The following is an 18704-nucleotide window of genomic DNA, read 5'->3' on the forward strand; positions in this document are numbered from 1 at the left end:
TAAATCTTTATTGGTAGCTCTGTGGTTCACAGCTTGGCGTTGACGTGAATGGCGATGAAGGGATCCTCGGCGGTGTTGCTGATCTGGAATCGAGCCCGCCCATCTCCCTCGACGGAGATCTGGCTCCCGGTGCAGCGCCCCCCGTCCTCCTGCCCCGAGATCACGTCGCAGTACAAGCCAGCCGGCAGCCCGGTCTGCAGAGTCACATCCAGATTCCTGCAGGAGCAACACACTTTACATTGTGGGATTGTAGTCTTGGGCAAGATATACTCTCTAAATAAACTCCACAAAGAAAGACATATCCCGGTTTCCACAGCGGTAGCTCTTGAGTTAGGTTGAAGGAACAGTTGAATTTGCTAGTCTTGCAGCATATTTGCATTGTCAATTTACAGCCTTGGTTCGGTAGTACTGTAGTAAACATGTCAGCGCCATGGATGAGAAAATTCACTTCCAATCGGCTTTTAAAAACATAAGAAAAGTTTACAAAACGAGAGGAGGCCATTCAGCCCATCTTGCTCGTTTGGTTGTTAGTAGCTTATTGATCCCAGAATCTCATCAAGCAGCTTCTTGAAGGATCCCAGGGTGTCAGCTTCAACAACATTACTGGGGAGTTGGTTCCAGACCCTCACAGTTCTCTGTGTAAAAAAGTGCCTCCTATTTTCTGTTCTGAGAAAATCTTTTAACCCTTTCATGAATGGCGACCTCATATTATTATTATTTATTTCTTAGCAGACTCATATGGGGACATATGGAAGATGCAAATGCATGATGACCTCATATTGGGATGGCAGTTCTCATATAAAGCAATATTCCATGCATGAAAGGGTTAAAACACTCAATGCGGAAGTTAATTGCCATTGATTGGTACTCAGTTGTAAAGGTGAGGGAAGGACAGTTTTTTTTTTTCTTTTGAAATCAACACATTAATTAATGGATTTATTTAATACCTGCCATAAATACTTAAAGGTAATTACTTGGAAAATGCGAGTATCAGCAGGGCTCTGGTTTTTACTTATGAGATCAATGTGGTACACAAGCACACATTTAAGAGTCATGCTCACTCACCAGTCATCGTTGTTGAACACGATGAAGCCTTTGTTTCCACGCCCGAACGCCACCTGGTTGCCTCCATTGTCCCACCAGTTAGAGAACGGCTGGCCATTCACTACATTCCGGAAAATAACCATGTTTCTGGAAAGAAAACGAGAGACCCTTCTTGTACGGCAGTATAAAAGATTGATTTCAGGGGTTTATTCAGAATCGGGCAGAAGGAAAAGAGAGCCCATCAGAATAAAACAGAACTAGAAGAAACTAGAAGTCAAGTAGAAGCTATAAGAAACTAGAAAAACTATAAGCAGTGATATGAAACGATATACAACACACATGGTACACTAACCCTTATAAAACTAGAAGTCAAGTATAAGAAGTAATATGAAACTAAAAGTCAAGTATAAGGAGTGATAGTCAAGTAGAATTGTTCTTTTTTTCTATCTAAAAATCGCAGTAAAAGTTTTGAGCAGAGATACAAACTTGATTTGGCGCCATCTGTGTTCGCAAACCCAGCCGTCTCCACAGGTGCTGTCTGGATTAATGGGAACAGGTTTGGTCCTCCCATCACTATAGCTTGGGGGTCCAACCCAGTCATTCTTATCCTAACAAAAAGAAGAGGTCTGGTAAAGCACAGCCAAGTGTAATACAGTGAAAGCATGGTAAAGCACAGCCAAGTGTAATACAGTGAAAGCATGGTAAAGCACAGCCAAGTGTAATACAGTGAAAGCATGGTAAAGCACAGTCAAGTGTAATACAGTGAAAGCATGGTAAAGCACAGCCAAGTGTAATACAGTGAAAGCATGGTAAAGCACAGCCATGTGTAATATAGTGAGAGCATGGTAAAGCACAGCCAAGTGTAATACAGTGAGAGCATGGTAAAGCACAGCAAGTGTAATACAGTGAAAGCATGGTAAAGCACAGCCAAGTGTAATACAGTGAAAGCATGGTAAAGCACAGCCAAGTGTAATACAGTGAAAGCATGGTAAAGCACAGCCAAGTGTAACACAGTGAAAGCATGGTAAAGCACAGCCAAGTGTAATACAGTGAAAGCATGGTAAAGCACAGCCAAGTGTAATACAGTGAAAGCATGGTAAAGCACAGCCAAGTGTAATACAGTGAAAGCATGGTAAAGCACAGCCAAGTGTAATACAATGAAAGCACGGTAAAGCACAGCAAGTGTAATACAGTGAAAGCATGGTAAAGCACAGCCAAGTGTAATACAGTGAAAGCATGGTAAAGCACAGCCAAGTGTAATACAGTGAAAGCATGGTAAAGCACAGCAAAGTGTAATACAGTGAAAGCATGGTAAAGCACAGCCAAGTGTAATACAGTGAAAGCATGGTAAAGCACAGCCAAGTGTAACACAGTGAAAGCATGGTAAAGCACAGCCAAGTGTAATACAGTGAAAGCATGGTAAAGCACAGCCAAGTGTAATACAGTGAAAGCATGGTAAAGCACAGCCAAGTGTAACACAGTGAAAGCATGGTAAAGCACAGCCAAGTGTAATACAGTGAAAGCATGGTAAAGCACAGCCAAGTGTAATACAGTGAAAGCATGGTAAAGCACAGTCAAGTGTAATACAGTGAAAGCATGGTAAAGCACAGTCAAGTGTAACAGAGTGAAAGCATGGTAAAGCACAGTCAAGTGTAATACAGTGAAAGCATGGTAAAGCACAGTCAAGTGTAATACAGTGAAAGCATGGTAAAGCACAGCCAAGTGTAACAGAGTGAAAGCATGGTAAAGCACAGCCAAGTGTAATACAGTGAAAGCATGGTAAAGCACAGCCAAGTGTAACAGAGTGAAAGCATGGTAAAGCACAGTCAAGTGTAATACAGTGAAAGCATGGTAAAGCACAGTCAAGTGTAATACAGTGAAAGCATGGTAAAGCACAGCCAAGTGTAACACAGTGAAAGCATGGTAAAGCACAGTCAAGTGTAATACAGTGAAAGCATGGTAAAGCACAGTCAAGTGTAATACAGTGAAAGCATGGTAAAGCACAGTCAAGTGTAATACAGTGAAAGCATGGTAAAGCACAGCAATGTCACAGGTAATGTATTGAATTTCACAAGTTGTGCGTATATAATTTCATTTGTTTTAAAAGCAACAAAGACGAGTAAAATAATTACAATTCTTACATTGAACACCATTTGGATCTGATCTCCACTTAAACGTAAAGATGTACAGCAGTGCTGAGCTCCACTTCAGACTATGTACATTGGCCTTAAGGATTTCAACCCATGGCCGTAGTTAGCTATGAGGTTAACATTTTAGCTTAAATGTTCATTTATTACTTAAAATAATTCATTCATTATTTAAAAATATATATTCTGGGAAATCATTGAAACGGTTAACTAAACAAAATTGAATCAAATTTAATTTAGTGGCATTTCTAAGTCCTGATATGTCTTAACCAATTGTTTATTTTATGTGCAGGTTATTTTTAAATGGATAACAGATACTTTTGGACCTGCTGAAAGCTTAGAACAAGTCTCTCCACTTTGATGACTACAATGACAAAAAGTCAGGGTAGGTGTGTTGGGCTATTACCTTTGCTTAGCCATGATTTCACTTTGCTTTTACTCTGGGAAACGTTTATAAGGGAATTGTCATAACTTGGTATTAACAATATTTAGCAGAAGTTATTGAGAATATCAAAAGGTCTGGAACCAACTCCCCAGTAATGTTGTTGAAGCTGACACCCTGGGACCCTTCAAGAAGCTGCCTGATGAGATTCTGGGATCAATAAACTACTAACAACCAAACGAGCAAGATGGGCTGAATGGCCTCCTCTCGTTTGGAAACTTTCTTATGTTCTTCTGTTCTTAAAAATATAACACTGCGATGAGGACAACACAGACACAGCAAAGGTAACGCAAAAACGATGCAAGGGGTTCTGGAAGACTACAGGAAACAGGAATGCAGGCAACTTCCATGCCTTCACAACCCTGTGCAGACCCACCTTCCCATTCTCTATGTATCTTGGCCAGCGGAAACTTGACATCACTCGAGTCACTCCATAGGGGTGAGCCAGCATGAAGCCAGATGCCATTTTGTACAGCCTGCAGGAGATTTCAAGAGTTCAAGTCAGTGAAGCGTTTTTCTGAATGAGGAGCTGGATGCACCGACTAGCCCTTGTTTCAATCTGGCTTACGTCATGATGAAATCGGTTTAGTGGTTTCGCATCTTGCACCATTGAAACAACTACAAATAAGGCACAAAACTAAAGAAATAAGGTAGAAAAGTAAAAGGAAAAACCCAAGAAAAGCATCCCACAGTAAAAAGTGTAATAAAGCACAGGGAAAACATGGTAAAGCACAGAAAGGTATGGTGAAGCATATGAGAAACTTGGTAGACTAACACTTATAAAAGTAGAAGCACAGCAAAGTGTAATAAAGCCAGTGGAAGCACGGTACCAAACTAAAGGAGTGGTTTACGTGGTAGGAGTAGTGGTTAGGGCTCTGGACTCTTGCCCGGAGGGTCGTGGGTTCAATCCCAGGTGGGGGACACTGCTGCTGTACCCTTGAGCAAGGTACTTTACCTAGATTGCTCCAGTAAAAACCCAACTGTATAAATGGGTAATTGTATGTAAAAATAATGTGATATCTGTATAATGTATAATGTGATATCTTGTAACAATTGTAAGTCGCCCTGGATAAGGGCGTCTGCTAAGAAATAATAAAGAATGGAATGCAGAGCTCCGTATACACTGCAGGGATAGAAATAAGATGCCCATTGCATAGCAGTTTGATCCAATCCTGGTTAGACACACCTGAGCTTGTTACCTGTAAACACTGGGGCTAATCAAGCTTGTAGTAAAACCTGGAATGGATGAAACTGCTATACAATGGGAGTCACATTTCCATCCCTAGAGAAGGTACACAACTAAAAGTAATACAGCACAAAGTGTTTTAAGCCCCTGAGGAGGTATTCTCTACCTGGAGTCCCAGAATGTGAGGACAGAGTTCCCTCCAGGTCCGTGGCCCCTCTGGTTGTCATGATTATCCACGAACACCAGGGCTCTGTCAGAGGGCATGAACGCCCAGCCCTCACCCCAATTCCTAAAATTTTTTTTAAAAATTGGAAGAAAAAAAAATTAAACGCTGTAGCAAACCGGCAGAGTAAAACCATAACTGGGTAAGCCTTCTTCCTCTCAAACCATAATCAATCAATCAATCAATCAATCAATCAATCAATCAATCAATCAATCTTTATTTCTTACACGCTCTTTACATGAATTGCATACAAAAGAGATGTGAGGATAATATACCCTTTAAATTACATTCGTAAATGATATAAAGTGTTTAAATCTTACTTTAAAAAGCAGTGACAATAGATACATTAGTTATTCTAAAATAAATAATTCAAATAGGATGATACATTTCCCCTTATAATACATTTTCAAATTAAAAATTCCAATGTATCTCAATGAGTATTGCATTGCTGTGCTGTATCTCAATGAGTACTGCATTGCTGTGCTGTATCTCAGCGAGTATTGCATTGCTGTGCTGTATCTCAGCGAGTATTGCATTGCTGTGCTGTATCTCAGCGAGTATTGCATTGCTGTGCTGTATCTCAGCGAGTATTGCATTGCTGTGCTGTATCTCAATGAGTATTGCATTGCTGTGCTGTATCTCAGTGAGTATTGCATTGCTGTGCTGTATCTCAGTGAGTATTGCATTGCTGTGCTGTATCTCAATGAGTATTGCATTGCTGTATCTCAATGAGTATTGCATTGCTGTGCTGTATCTCAATGAGTACTGCATTGCTGTGCTGTATCTCAGCGAGTATTGCATTGCTGTGCTGTATCTCAGCGAGTATTGCATTGCTGTGCTGTATCTCAGCGAGTATTGCATTGCTGTGCTGTATCTCAATGAGTATTGCATTGCTGTGCTGTATCTCAGTGAGTATTGCATTGATGTGCTGTATCTCAGTGAGTATTGCATTGCTGTGCTGTATCTCAATGAGTATTGCATTGCTGTATCTCAATGAGTATTGCATTGCTGTGCTGTATCTCAATGAGTATTGCATTGCTGTGCTGTATCTCAGTGAGTATTGCATTGCTGTGCTGTATCTCAATGAGTATTGCATTGCTGTGCTGTATCTCAGTGAGTATTGCATTGCTGTGCTGTATCTCAGTGAGTATTGCATTGCTGTGCTGTATCTCAGTGAGTATTGCATTGCTGTGCTGTATCTCAATGAGTATTGCATTGCTGTATCTCAATGAGTATTGCATTGCTGTGCTGTATCTCAATGAGTATTGCATTGCTGTGCTGTATCTCAATGAGTATTGCATTGCTGTGCTGTATCTCAGTGAGTATTGCATTGCTGTGCTGTATCTCAATGAGTATTGCATTGCTGTGCTGCATCTCAGTGAGTATTGCATTGCTGTGCTGTATCTCAATGAGTATTGCATTGCTGTGCTGTATCTCAATGAGTATTGCATTGCTGTGCTGTATCTCAATGAGTATTGCATTGCTGTGCTGTATCCCTGTATCGCTCTCCAGATTAAGGCTGTAGAGAGCAGGTATGTACATTTATTGATATTGAGGCGATAGAACCATCTGAAATGTCTTTACAATATATAGCAGAGCCTGATATTGATGTGACCCAGCCCTCTGAAATGTCTTTACAATATATAGCAGACCCTGATATTGATGTGACCCAGCCCTCTGAAATGTCTTTATAATATACAGCGCTAGACCCTGATATTGATGCGATCCAGCCCTCTGAAATGTCTTTATAATATATAGCAGACCCTGATATTGATGCGATCCAGCCCTCTGAAATGTCTTTATAATATACAGCACTAGACCCTGATATTGATGCGATCCAGCCCTCTGAAATGTCTTTATAATATATAGCACTAGACCCTGATATTGATGCGATCCAGCCCTCTGAAATGTCTTTATAATATATAGCACTAGACCCTGATATTGATGCGATCCAGCCCTCTGAAATGTCTTTATAATATATAGCACTAGACCCTGATATTGATGCGATCCAGCCCTCTGAAATGTCTTTATAATATACAGCGCTAGACCCTGATATTGATGCGATCCAGCCCTCTGAAATATCTTTATAAGATATAGCAATAGACCCTGATATTGATGCGACCCAGCCCTCTGAAATGTCTTTATAATATATAGCACTAGACGCTGATATTGATACGATACAGTCCTCTGAAATGTATTTATAATATATAGCACTAGACCCTGATATTGATGCGATCCAGTCCTCTGAAATGTCTTTATAATATGTAGCACTAGTCCCTGATATTGATGCGATCCAGCCATCTGAAATGTCTTTATAATATACAGCACTAGACCCTGATATTGATGCGATCCAGCCCTCTGAAATGTCTTTATAATATATAGCACTAGACGCTGATATTGATACGATACAGTCCTCTGAAATGTATTTATAATATATAGCACTAGACCCTGATATTGATGCGATCCAGTCCTCTGAAATGTCTTTATAATATGTAGCACTAGTCCCTGATATTGATGCGATCCAGCCATCTGAAATGTCTTTATAATATACAGCACTAGACCCTGATATTGATGCGATCCAGCCCTCTGAAATGTCTTTATAATATATAGCACTAGACCCTGATATTGATACGATCCAGCCATCCGCAATGTCTTTATAATATATAGCAGACGCTGATATAGAAGAGATACAGCCCTCTGAAATGTCTTTATAATATACAGCACTAGACGCTGATATTGATAGGATCAGCGCTGCTATTTGATTATTGGATTATGAAGATTGAGCCATCCATAGAAAGGTGCTGACAATCAGGTGAGGGTCATTGATGTCAGTCGGGCTAATTTACCATCCAGCTGCTTGAGTTTGGATGGTTGCTGCTTTTCTTGGACTCTGTGGAGAACAGCGATCCACACAAACATAAGCAGCTGTTTCTTCACTCTGAATGGTAAATCAGCCCGATCGACACCAATGACCCTCACCTGACTATCAGCACCCGATTTCTGTAGAGAGCGCGATCCCAATAATCGCTTCGTGCAGCTCTATCAGGTACAAGGAAAATAGAAGGTCCATCTCTGAAAGGTTGTGTTTTAATAAATTCAGCCAATCTCACCGCAAGTAAGCCAATTTCTCCCCGTTCCACTTGCGGAAGACAATTCCTATTTTCGTGCTGTACTTAAACTCCGTGACCCGGCCCAGTCCAAAGTACTCGCTGGCCTTAATCCCCTCTCCTCCGAGATCGATGACCTGGGAGACAGCAGCACATTGATATCGCTCTTTAAAATGGAAAGTGTCAGTTTAGAGGGTCATTCTGAACAGTAGAGAGTAGGGGTGTAAAGGGACTCTACTGTCACAATACACAGCATGGTCCTGATGAGCTACTTGTATGATGCACAATAAGATCAAATAGTCATTTAATGACAGACTGTTTTGTTAAAAGTCTAAACTAAACGAGACAGGGAGAGTGTGTATCCATTAAAAAAGCTTATTTTTCATTCAAGAACCAAAGGCATAGTAAAGTAATAAAGCACAGTGAAAGCAAACTCCCCAGTAATGTTGTTGAAGCTGACACCCTGGGATCCTTCAAGAAGCTGCTTGATGAGATTCTGGGATCGATAAGCTACTAACAACCAAACAAGCAAGATGGGCTGAATGACCTCCTCTTGTTTGTAAACTTTCTTATGTTCTTATGTTCGTACAAAAGTCACAGGGAAGTATGGTAAAGCAGATTGCAAAACAAATCATGGTCAACTATGGTAAATGCATAATATAAGCAATGGGAAAAGCACTGTGGGAAAACTGTAAAAATACCACAGTGAAAATTTATAAGGGGAGAGCAGGTTTTAAAAAAGAACACAGCACTTCAACACTTGAAACACACCTCCTGGTAGATAAAGGCCTTGGAGCCGCTGGGGAACCACTTTGTGTTGAGGGGTTTAATTCTGGAGTAGACAGCGTTCAGATCGCCAGGCCACATGTGTTTACAAGCGTCCACTCTGAAGCCCGCCACACCAATGTCAATGAGGCTGTTCAAATAATCTGCCGCCTTCCCTCGAACGTATTCCTTCTCCAGGGCAAGATCCAGCAGACTAACGAGACGACAGTCCCTCACCTGCCAATAACAAAAATTTAACAATTAAAAAAATAACAGCAATGACCCACTATTATCAACTGTCCAGTTCTACTGGGATTTTAACTGTGACATCCTGTGTATGTTATTCAGAGTTCAGTGGCTAATCATGTTGAGAGGGTATTTCATTCTCCTGATGTAGGCCCCCGACACAGAAAAGAGTGCAAGAGAATGAAACCCACTCTCAACACGATTAGTGGCAGCCACCCAGTTAGAAACACACAGCTGTGGTAATTATCCCAGAGGTTTAATGGAGTACAGTAAGGAGTGATGCGTAAACTCCCACCTGGTAGATATCATTGTAGTTCTCGATGTCACCGCTGTAAGTCCTGCACTTCCCGTCATTAAAGTCCACCGCGGAGTAGGGCACGGAGGGGAAGCTTCTGGCTGCGGCGTTGAAGAAAGTCCCGCAGGAGGAGTGAGTCCCCGATCCTGCCGTAGCGCCACTCATGTGATTGATGACAGCGTCCACATAGATTCGGACCTGAGAACAGAGGGGCGTGGTCAAGGTTGGCTAGCAGCAAAAAGAAAACCAAAAAAGGACGTTGCGCTCCACAGAAATCAGGTGCTGACGGGGTGAATCCACTCCCTTGTGCACACGACTCTATTCTTGTGTTTTCACTTCTTTTTTTCGAGTGCAGTTATAAGTGCAGCACCACGAAGGCTTTCCTCCGTGTTTGAAGCGTACATCAGGAATGATCACGTGCTGCTTGAAAACGCGCTCAATAATCGAATAACCGCTTGGTGCAGCTCCAGTGTGAAAACAGTGTAAGTGATTGTTATAAAGCGGGCAGGACACCTGGACTAGATGATTTGATTGGAATATACTGTTTTACAATCCAATCCAGAAATCTCTAAACAAACAAGGAAAATGAAGTCACTTTCCATTGTGTCTCTAATTCCTACGTATTTACATATTAGTTACATAGTGCAGTACAACGTCACATATCCGACCCCCTGTGGACTGGGGTATAGGCGAATACAGGGAAAAGTCAGATTTGCCAACATCAATAGAAAATGACATGTACACATGCATAAATAGGTTAGTGAACAAAAACATTCAAACTGCTTAAACATGGGGAAATGATTTGCTTTAAAAGTAAGCAAACGTAAACGAGATTAACAAGGCTACAAATACACAGTGTTGCTGTGCGGTTTACTATAAGCCATCTCCACGCAAAGCTTAAAAAAAATACAAAACAAACGGTAAATGTACAGGAACCTGCAACTGATGACTTCTTTCTTAACGCTAGAAGTCCCTGCCTCCCTGCTTCTGTTTTCTTAATATCACTGTCACGGTACTTTGCGCTCTTTCTTGATATTGCCAACAGCTGATAAGAAGCTTGGTTTAAATATTGCTTCGGCTATTTTAAACAAACAGATGGTAAGCATTGCGTTTATTATTTATTAATTCAAATGCGTTTAAAAGCTACAACAACATGCTGCCAGTATCTGCAAGCGTGCGCTCCATCATATAAACACATTGCACAAAAAAAAAGTAAATCACAAAGCTTTCTCAACTGATGTATTGAAACGTCACCGCTACACACAGCTGACTGACACACGCACACAGCCCGTTTCTCTTAAAGGGGAACGCACCAAACGGCTGATTGCTATAACGCTTTCTTTAGAACATAAGAAGAACATAAGAAAGTTTACAAACGAGAGGAGGCCATTCGGCCAATCTTGCTCATTTGGTTGTTAGTAACTTATTGATCCCAGAATCTCATCAAGCAGCTTCTTGAAGGATCCCAGGGTGTCAGCTTCAACATCATTAGTGGGGAGTTGGTTCCAGACCCTCACAATTCTCTGTGTAAAAAAGTACCCCCTATTTTCTGTTCTGAATGCCCCTTTATCTAATCTCCATTTGTGACCCCTGGTCCATGTTTCTTTTTTCAGGTGAAAAAAGTCCCCTGGGTCGACATTGTCTATACCTTTTAGGATTTTGAATGCTTGAATCAGATCGCAGCGTAGTCTTCTTTGTTCAAGACTGAATAGATTCAATTCATTTAGCCTGTCTGCATACGACATGCCTTTTAAACCCGGGATAATTCTGGTTGCTCTTCTTTGCACTCTTTCTAGAGCAGCAATATCCTTTTTGTAACGAGGTGACCAGAACTGAACTCAATATTCTAGGTGAGGTCTTACTAATGCATTGTAAAGTTTTAACATTACTTCCGTTAATTTTCCATCGCGGACAGTGCACTTGCTGCCAATACCATTACTCTTGTAGCCTAATTTTAATATTTATTTATTTATTTATTTATTTAGCGAGGCGGTTAATTGATCAGGGCGGTTATGTGACGGTTGGATATGCGACATTCCACTGTAGTACATTAATGTGTACTTACATGTAATTAAAATGTTATTATGCACAGTTACTTAATGCGTCAATCTCTTTGCACGATATATGCAAGTACACAATTGTATCAGAAAAGGGTTAGGGTTATTGTTATATTGTGCAAAAAGATTTACACATTAAGTGCATTATAACTATGCATAATGACATTGTAATATGTGTAAGTACACATGACTATACTAAGTCACTGCTATGTAACCACACAGTAATTAGACACACAATGTAAAGTGTTAGTGAAACAGAATGGGACGTCCAGCTGGACTCTCTTACCCCGACGTTGTTGCAGCGCGTCACCATGTCCTTCAGCTCGCTGGCTGTCCCCGATCTCGAGCACAGGTTGTAGCTGATTGGCTGATACCTCTCCCACCAGGGCCGGTAAGGATTGGACAACACCACACTTTCACTGGGAGGTGAAATCTAGCCGGACGAAACAAAATATTACAGGACTGATTTACTGTACATACAGAAATACTTCTGAATGTAATTATTATTAAGAAGACTGCTGAGTTTGAATTAGATTTCATGTCAATGGGGCACAAATACATAATTCTCTTAGATAAGTTTCCCACAGAAAAGCACAGCAAAGTGCCATACAGCACAGTGAATGCATGGTAAAGCATAGCCAAGCTTTGTAAAGAATAGTGAGGTATGGAAAGCATATCTATAAACATGGCAAAGCAGGGTAACCTATGGTAAATGCAGGAGTATAACCAGGGGAAAAGCATGGAGGCAAAAATACTGTGCAAAAATACTGTGCAAAAATACAGTGCAAAAATACAGCGATAACCTTTTATAAGGGCAAATAACAATTTCTAAATGAATTGTTAAACTAAAGTGGGTCAGAATCATTCTGAATAATTCTGAGCAGAACAAAATGAAAGAGCTGCTCACCTGAACGCCTCCAAACCCATTGGGTGCGAGATAGCGCTCACACTCTGCCGCGATGTCAGCCCAGCGCCACTCAAACAGGTGAACGATGGATGTTCTCCCAGGCTGTGTGTTGGGGTTATATTGAGCCCAACACACAGAGAGAAACGCTGCGAGGACTAGAAAGAGCTTCATTGCTGCTTGATCCAAGAACGAATGTCTGTGAGCCTGCAGTGCACAGAGATACATATATATGTATATATTTGAAATGGAATGAAGCCAAGTGCGATAAAAAACGTATTTTATCGGTTGTTACTGTAGATAAAATACTCTATCTTGAGCAGAATTACACAGGTGTGCAGTGTGATAGAACTCCCACCGAAATAAAACTTAGGTGTACTTAGATTAAACAAATCAGCGAAATCATGGTAAAGCATAGGGAAGCATTGTAAAGCACAGAGAGGTCTGGTAAAGCATAGGGAAGCATTGTAAAGCACAGAGAGGTCTGGTAAAGCATATGGAAGCATTATAAAGCACAGAGAGGTCTGGTAAAGCATAGGGAAGCATTGTAAAGCACAGAGAGGTGTGGTAAAGCATAGGGAAGCATTGTAAAGCACAGAGAGGTGTGGTAAAGCATAGGGAAGCATTGTAAAGCACAGAGAGGTGTGGTAAAGCATAGGGAAGCATTGTAAAGCACAGAGAGGTCTGGTAAAGCATAGGGAAGCATTGTAAAGCACAGAGAGGTGTGGTAAAGCATAGGGAAGCATTGTAAAGCACAGAGAGGTCTGGTAAAGCATAGGGAAGCATTGTAAAGCACAGAGAGGTGTGGTAAAGCATAGGGAAGCATTGTAAAGCACAGAGAGGTGTGGTAAAGCATAGGGAAGCATTGTAAAGCACAGTGAGGTGTGGTAAAGCATAGGGAAGCATTTGAAAGCACAGAGAGGGATGGTAAAGCATAGGAAAGCATTTGAAAGCACAGAGAGGTCTGGTAAAGTATAATGTAGCATTGTAAAGCACAGAGAGGTCTGGTAAAGCATAGGGAAGCATTGTAAAGCACAGAGATGTCTGGTAAAGCATAGGGAAGCATTGTAAAGCACAGAGAGGTGTGGTAAAGCATAGGGAAGTATTGTAAGCATAGAGAGGTCTGGTAAAGCATAGGGAAGCATTGTAAAGCACAGAGAGGTGTGGTAAAGCATACGGAAGCATTGTAAAGCACAGAGGTCTGGTAAAGCATAGGGAAGCATTGTAAAGCACAGAGAGGTGTGGTAAAGCATAGGGAAGCATTGTAAAGCACAGAGAGGTCTGGTAAAGCATAGGGAAGCATTGTAAAGCACAGAGAGGTCTGGTAAAGCATAGGGAAGCATTGTAAAGGACAGAGAGGCGTGGTAAAGCATAGGGAAGCATTGTAAAGCACAGAGAGGTCTGGTAAAGCATAGGGAAGCATTGTAAAGCACAGAGAGGTCTGGTAAAGCATAGGGAAGCATTGTAAAGCACAGAGAGGTCTGGTAAAGCATAGGGAAGCATTGTAAAGCACAGAGAGGTCTGGTAAAGCATAGGGAAGCATTGTAAAGCACAGAGAGGTATATACAAAGGTTTGCTACAGGGTTTTAAATCTCCCAGTTGCTTTTAAAACCCTCAGTGCAGAAGTGAATTGCTTTTGATTGGTGCTCAGTTGTAAAAGTGAGGGACAGGCAGCTTTTCTTGTTTTGAAATCAACACATTAATGAATGGATTTATTTAATAAATACTTCTTCAAGCCAAAGTTCCAAACACACCCTGTCTAAGTTATTAGTCTGTGTTTCGCTGATTGATTTGTGTTATGTATGGGAGCTGGTTACATTAAACACCTTAAGTATTAAATTTAACTATAAAACTGAAGGATACAGCTAGCTTATTGACGTTAATGTGTTTTCTGCAACAACCTTACACTCAAGGAAAATGAAGGGGGAATTTAACAAGGTATTTTACTGATGCGCTATCATATCCCTGATACTCTGCTGCAGTCTATTCCATGCCACAGGAGCGCTGTAACTAAATGCCGCTGATCGGTCAACACAGGACCTTCTCCGAGGCACTTGGTAATCAAGTGTGAGGCTAGATCATACACTTTACTCGGGTATATTAGCCTGTAGCATCGAGCCTAGGAAACAGACCTATTATAGTTTACTTATACAAGTTTACCACGGTACATTTTCACAGGATTCCCCCTTGCTTTCGTTATATATCATGCATTCATTTTTTTTATATAACCACACCTCTCTGTGTTTTTGAATGCTTCCCTACGCTGTACCATGCTTTCTGTAATGAAGAAGCTCATCACTATAAAAACACACGGACAAACTTCCCGATACAAACTTTCATAGGCTTGTATAGTGTACATAAAAAAGCGTAATTAAAACATGTTTAGATTCAAGACAAAGGTGTGCTTGACATTTTAAAGTACTGTGCGGATTTCAAATGCCTCGCTTTAATTAATAAGTAAGTTAACAAATTAAATATAGATGGCACTTACCTGGGGCAGGGCTAGTAAACAAAAGGAAAACTATGTGTGTTTTTTGTTTTGTTTTGTTTTTGTTTGTAGTTGTATTAAAAATAAACCTGGTCGTTTGCTGGTTAAATAAAAAGGCCTGTTATTTATAGGCTAGCATCGGTTAACGATATTTAAGCTAGACAAGGTTCAGAATAAAAAATGTTTGTTTGAATATCTGCCGCGTAGTTTGTGTGCACGGGTATTCTGAAGTGGCCTTCTATGAGTCCTGATCTGAATCCTATCGAACATCTATGGAAAGAGCTGAAACTTGCAGTGTGGAGAACAGAAATTAATTTTCTCACCACACCCCCAGCAACCCCCCCAACCTTTAAGAAGCACAAAGCGTGGGGGGGTTGCTGGGGGTGTGGTGAGAAAATTAATTTCTGTTCTGCTATTAGGCCTACTTTTCATTGATACATTGGACTATTCTGAAGTGGCCTCCTATGAGTCCTGATCTGAATCCTATCGAACATCTATGGAAAGAGCTGAAACTTGCAGTCTGGAGAAGGCACCCATCAAACCTGAGACAGCTGGAACAGTTTGCTCAGGAAGAGTGGGCCAAACTACCTGTTAACAGCTGCAGAAGTCTCATTGAGAGCTACAGAAAACGTTTGATTGCAGTGATTGCCTCTAAAGGTTGTGCAACAAAATATTAGGTTAGCGGTCCCATCATTTTTGTCCATGCCATTTTCATTTGTTTTATTATTTACAATATTATGTTGAATAAAAAATCAAAAGCAAAGTCTGATTTCTATTAAATATGGAATAAACAATGGTGGATGCCAATTACTTTTGTCAGTTTCAAGTTATTTCAGAGAAAATTGGGAATTCTTCGTTTTTTGTGGAGGGGTACCAACAAATTTGAGCACGTCTGTATATAGGTTTGAAGGAGGTATAACTGCAGTGTACAAAAATAAAAGATATGAAAAAAACAAAACGGCCTAATTTGAGAAACGTTTAATGTAAGGACAAACAATCGTATATAAATCGTATTTCTATGCATGCACAAGCACAAATATAATTTAGTAATAAAACAATTAACCTAAATGTGTTTATAAAAATGCACAACAGCAAAACCGTGTGTGTCGTAGCTATGTATGTGTGTGCCAATACTTTTGATCGCCAATATATATATATAGAGAGAGAGAGAGAGAGAGAGAGAGAGGAGAGAGAGAGAAATATATACAGTAGATGTATAGATGTCTGTGTGCGTGTGCGTGTGCGTGTGCGTGCGTGCGTGCGTGTGTGTGTATTCTCTGTGTCTGCTTAAATTAATTCACCAAATTTTTAAATACCATTTGCTAAATCATTGAGTGTTCATTCCCTTACAAGACGTATAATTGATGTGTAAAATTGAACAATATTTATAACGCTTAATACATTTGTAAATTATATTACTACACATAGAGGGTGTAAATACTTACCAATACAATAAATATGTGCAAATTTCGATACATTGCGGTATGTAAACTTTTGACGACAACTATATCGCTCACAAGCACGATTCATTTACTCCACATGTAGCAGGACTTTTTCTGGTTATCTGTAATTACCCTTGAATGTGAAGTACTCCATTTAATCTTTTCATTTATCAGTCATGAATGTGCAGGCATTGTATTGAACTGTGATAAGATCAGAGAGCCCAGTGAATGTTGTCTTGTAATATGAGCTGTCTATTGTAACTCTACAGCGTCTTGCTGTCTCTTTGAGCATCAGGTATCTGCTGTGATTTACTTTTTGATTCAATCAAGTTTCGGGGGGCGGGGGGCGGGGGGATGCAGAAAGTTAAACCTAATATGATGATGCTTAAGATGAGGTAGAAAATCAACAAGTAAAAAAAATAAGTAAAATAGCTACTTTTAAAGACCCTGCTTCATAGAAAGTTGATTCTAAGTAACTTTTTAATAAAAGTAATGTCCAACTTATATTTGTAGTAATGCAGATTATTATAGCACCTGTAGAACTCCTCTGTTTGTATCCTGGGACACTATCACCCTTTATGTAAATGTGCTTTATTTTGCTCTTATCTGCCCCCTATTTTACTGCATTTAATCCTGTACTTCAGAATACTGTAATCTGCCAAGTGTTTAACCTGTAGTACTTTGTATCTAATCATATCCTGATGTAACTATCACTATTTAATCATATCCTGATGTAACTATCACTATTATCTGCTGTATTATTGAATTGTGGTTTGTCACACTTGTACTTTGCTTGAACAAAAGTTATTGTATTTCTTGCTCTTATTGTATTACTTGTATTGTAACACTTGAAATGTATTTGCTTACGATTGTAAGTCGCCTTGGATAAGGGCGTCTGCTAAGAAATAAATAATAAATAATAATATTGAAAAATAAGCTGGCCATGAAGCCTTATAGTGATGTGATATTAGATATTTCTTACAGCTGCGGCTTTATATTTAAGAGGGTTTGGTCATCGCTCAGCTAGGCTGCTTGTGACAGAGAAGGGTTGTGAAAGCTAACGTGACTGTTTTATGTAATACTGTTTAATACTGTGTGTATCATGGAGCTACATTACAGAGCTCATTATATATATTTTCTCTATTCTGAGCAGCCGTTGTAAATTGCATAATGTTTTCAGCGGATTGCAAGGCAGATTCTCGTAGTGTTCAGAATTTCAACGTGTGGACACTGTGGGTACCGCTACGAGGATTTTGCCCCTGGATATGATGCGAATGGGAAACGGGTCATTTTGCAGGGGTTCTGCGGTGATGTAGAACACAGTGGCTTCTGCTCTATGGAGTGCACAGAAAGATAAGATCCTGGACCTGGAGGGCTCAAGCATTTCACCCGAATCCACCCGAAAATCAGAACCCCTAGTTATAAGCCATAAGGGTAGTCTGTGCCCCAAGGGTCACATCTCTCGGTTTCAAATTTTTTTTTTTTTTTAATTTAATGCGGCCTGGGACCCTTTTCTTTCCTACTTCAATAATCTGCAATTGCAACCTCTGCCTTAGCATTGTTGAAATAGCTTTTCTTTTTATTTATTTTCTTTTTTCTTGTCTCTCTTTTTCTATATCTGAATGTGTTTAATTAGTTCATTTTGTTTATTATTTGTGTTATATAATAACATATATCTCTATTTTCATTCTTATTTATTTTTGTCTGATTTAATAGCATTCTGGTGGGAGGGTGAGTCGGGGGATGGGTGATATGGGGTGACTATCAAAACATTTTTTGTTCAATGTGATTGTTGACTGGATGTTGCTCATGTTAAAATCCAATACAAAAAAAACTGAAAACAAATCAAAAAACATTTTTGTTTGTTGCTTCCCCCTCTGATTAAATCTGAATTACTCTCCTGTTATATTTCCTGTTTGCTGTTGCTTTGGTCTTCCTCTGTTCACGTTTTTTGTTCCTGTTGTCTTTGTTCAGTCACTTATTTCTTTAGATCTTTTATTCAAGCAACCAAAGTGTTCTGCATTCATAGAGTAGTAATCTGGATTGTACTTTTCAAATCTTGGGGTGGGGTGGGGTGGGGTGGGGTGGGGTGGGGTGGTGGGGGGTGTGGGGGGTTGTTCTCAAAGTATGACCTGCTTACTTGTAAATCTACCTTGGCTTAAATTAATGAAACACAGCAGTAGCCTGTCTTTGCATTTCTTCATGTTGTATTTGTTTATAACTTGTATTTTTTGTATAAATTACTTATTGCTTACAAACTTGTATTACCCTTTACACTTGTGAGTCCCCTTGGATAAGGCGTCAGCTCAATAATAATAATAATTAATGTTTGGGATGTTTCTCTGAAATTTGGCAAGT

The 18704-nt window shown here is 40.1% G+C and overlaps 1 protein-coding gene across 1 annotated transcript; it reads right to left on the reverse strand.

Annotated features, from left to right (window-relative positions):
- On the reverse strand, positions 1 to 15195 carry LOC117966760 (pancreatic alpha-amylase-like). Its single transcript, XM_059018557.1, has 11 exons — positions 14908 to 15195; positions 12420 to 12623; positions 11799 to 11945; positions 9456 to 9653; positions 8921 to 9151; positions 8153 to 8286; positions 4986 to 5108; positions 4010 to 4109; positions 1531 to 1652; positions 1066 to 1191; positions 1 to 216 (listed from the first exon to the last, which is right to left on the reverse strand). The coding sequence occupies exons 2-11, from the start codon at positions 12588 to 12590 to the stop codon at positions 27 to 29; spliced, it is 1542 nt and encodes a 513-aa protein (XP_058874540.1). The 5' UTR covers positions 12591 to 12623; positions 14908 to 15195; the 3' UTR covers positions 1 to 26.
- Positions 15196 to 18704: the final 3509 nt, after the last annotated feature.

This window comes from Acipenser ruthenus, chromosome 60 (assembly GCF_902713425.1).
Source record: "Acipenser ruthenus chromosome 60, fAciRut3.2 maternal haplotype, whole genome shotgun sequence".
Classification (NCBI taxonomy): Eukaryota; Metazoa; Chordata; class Actinopteri; order Acipenseriformes; family Acipenseridae; genus Acipenser; species Acipenser ruthenus.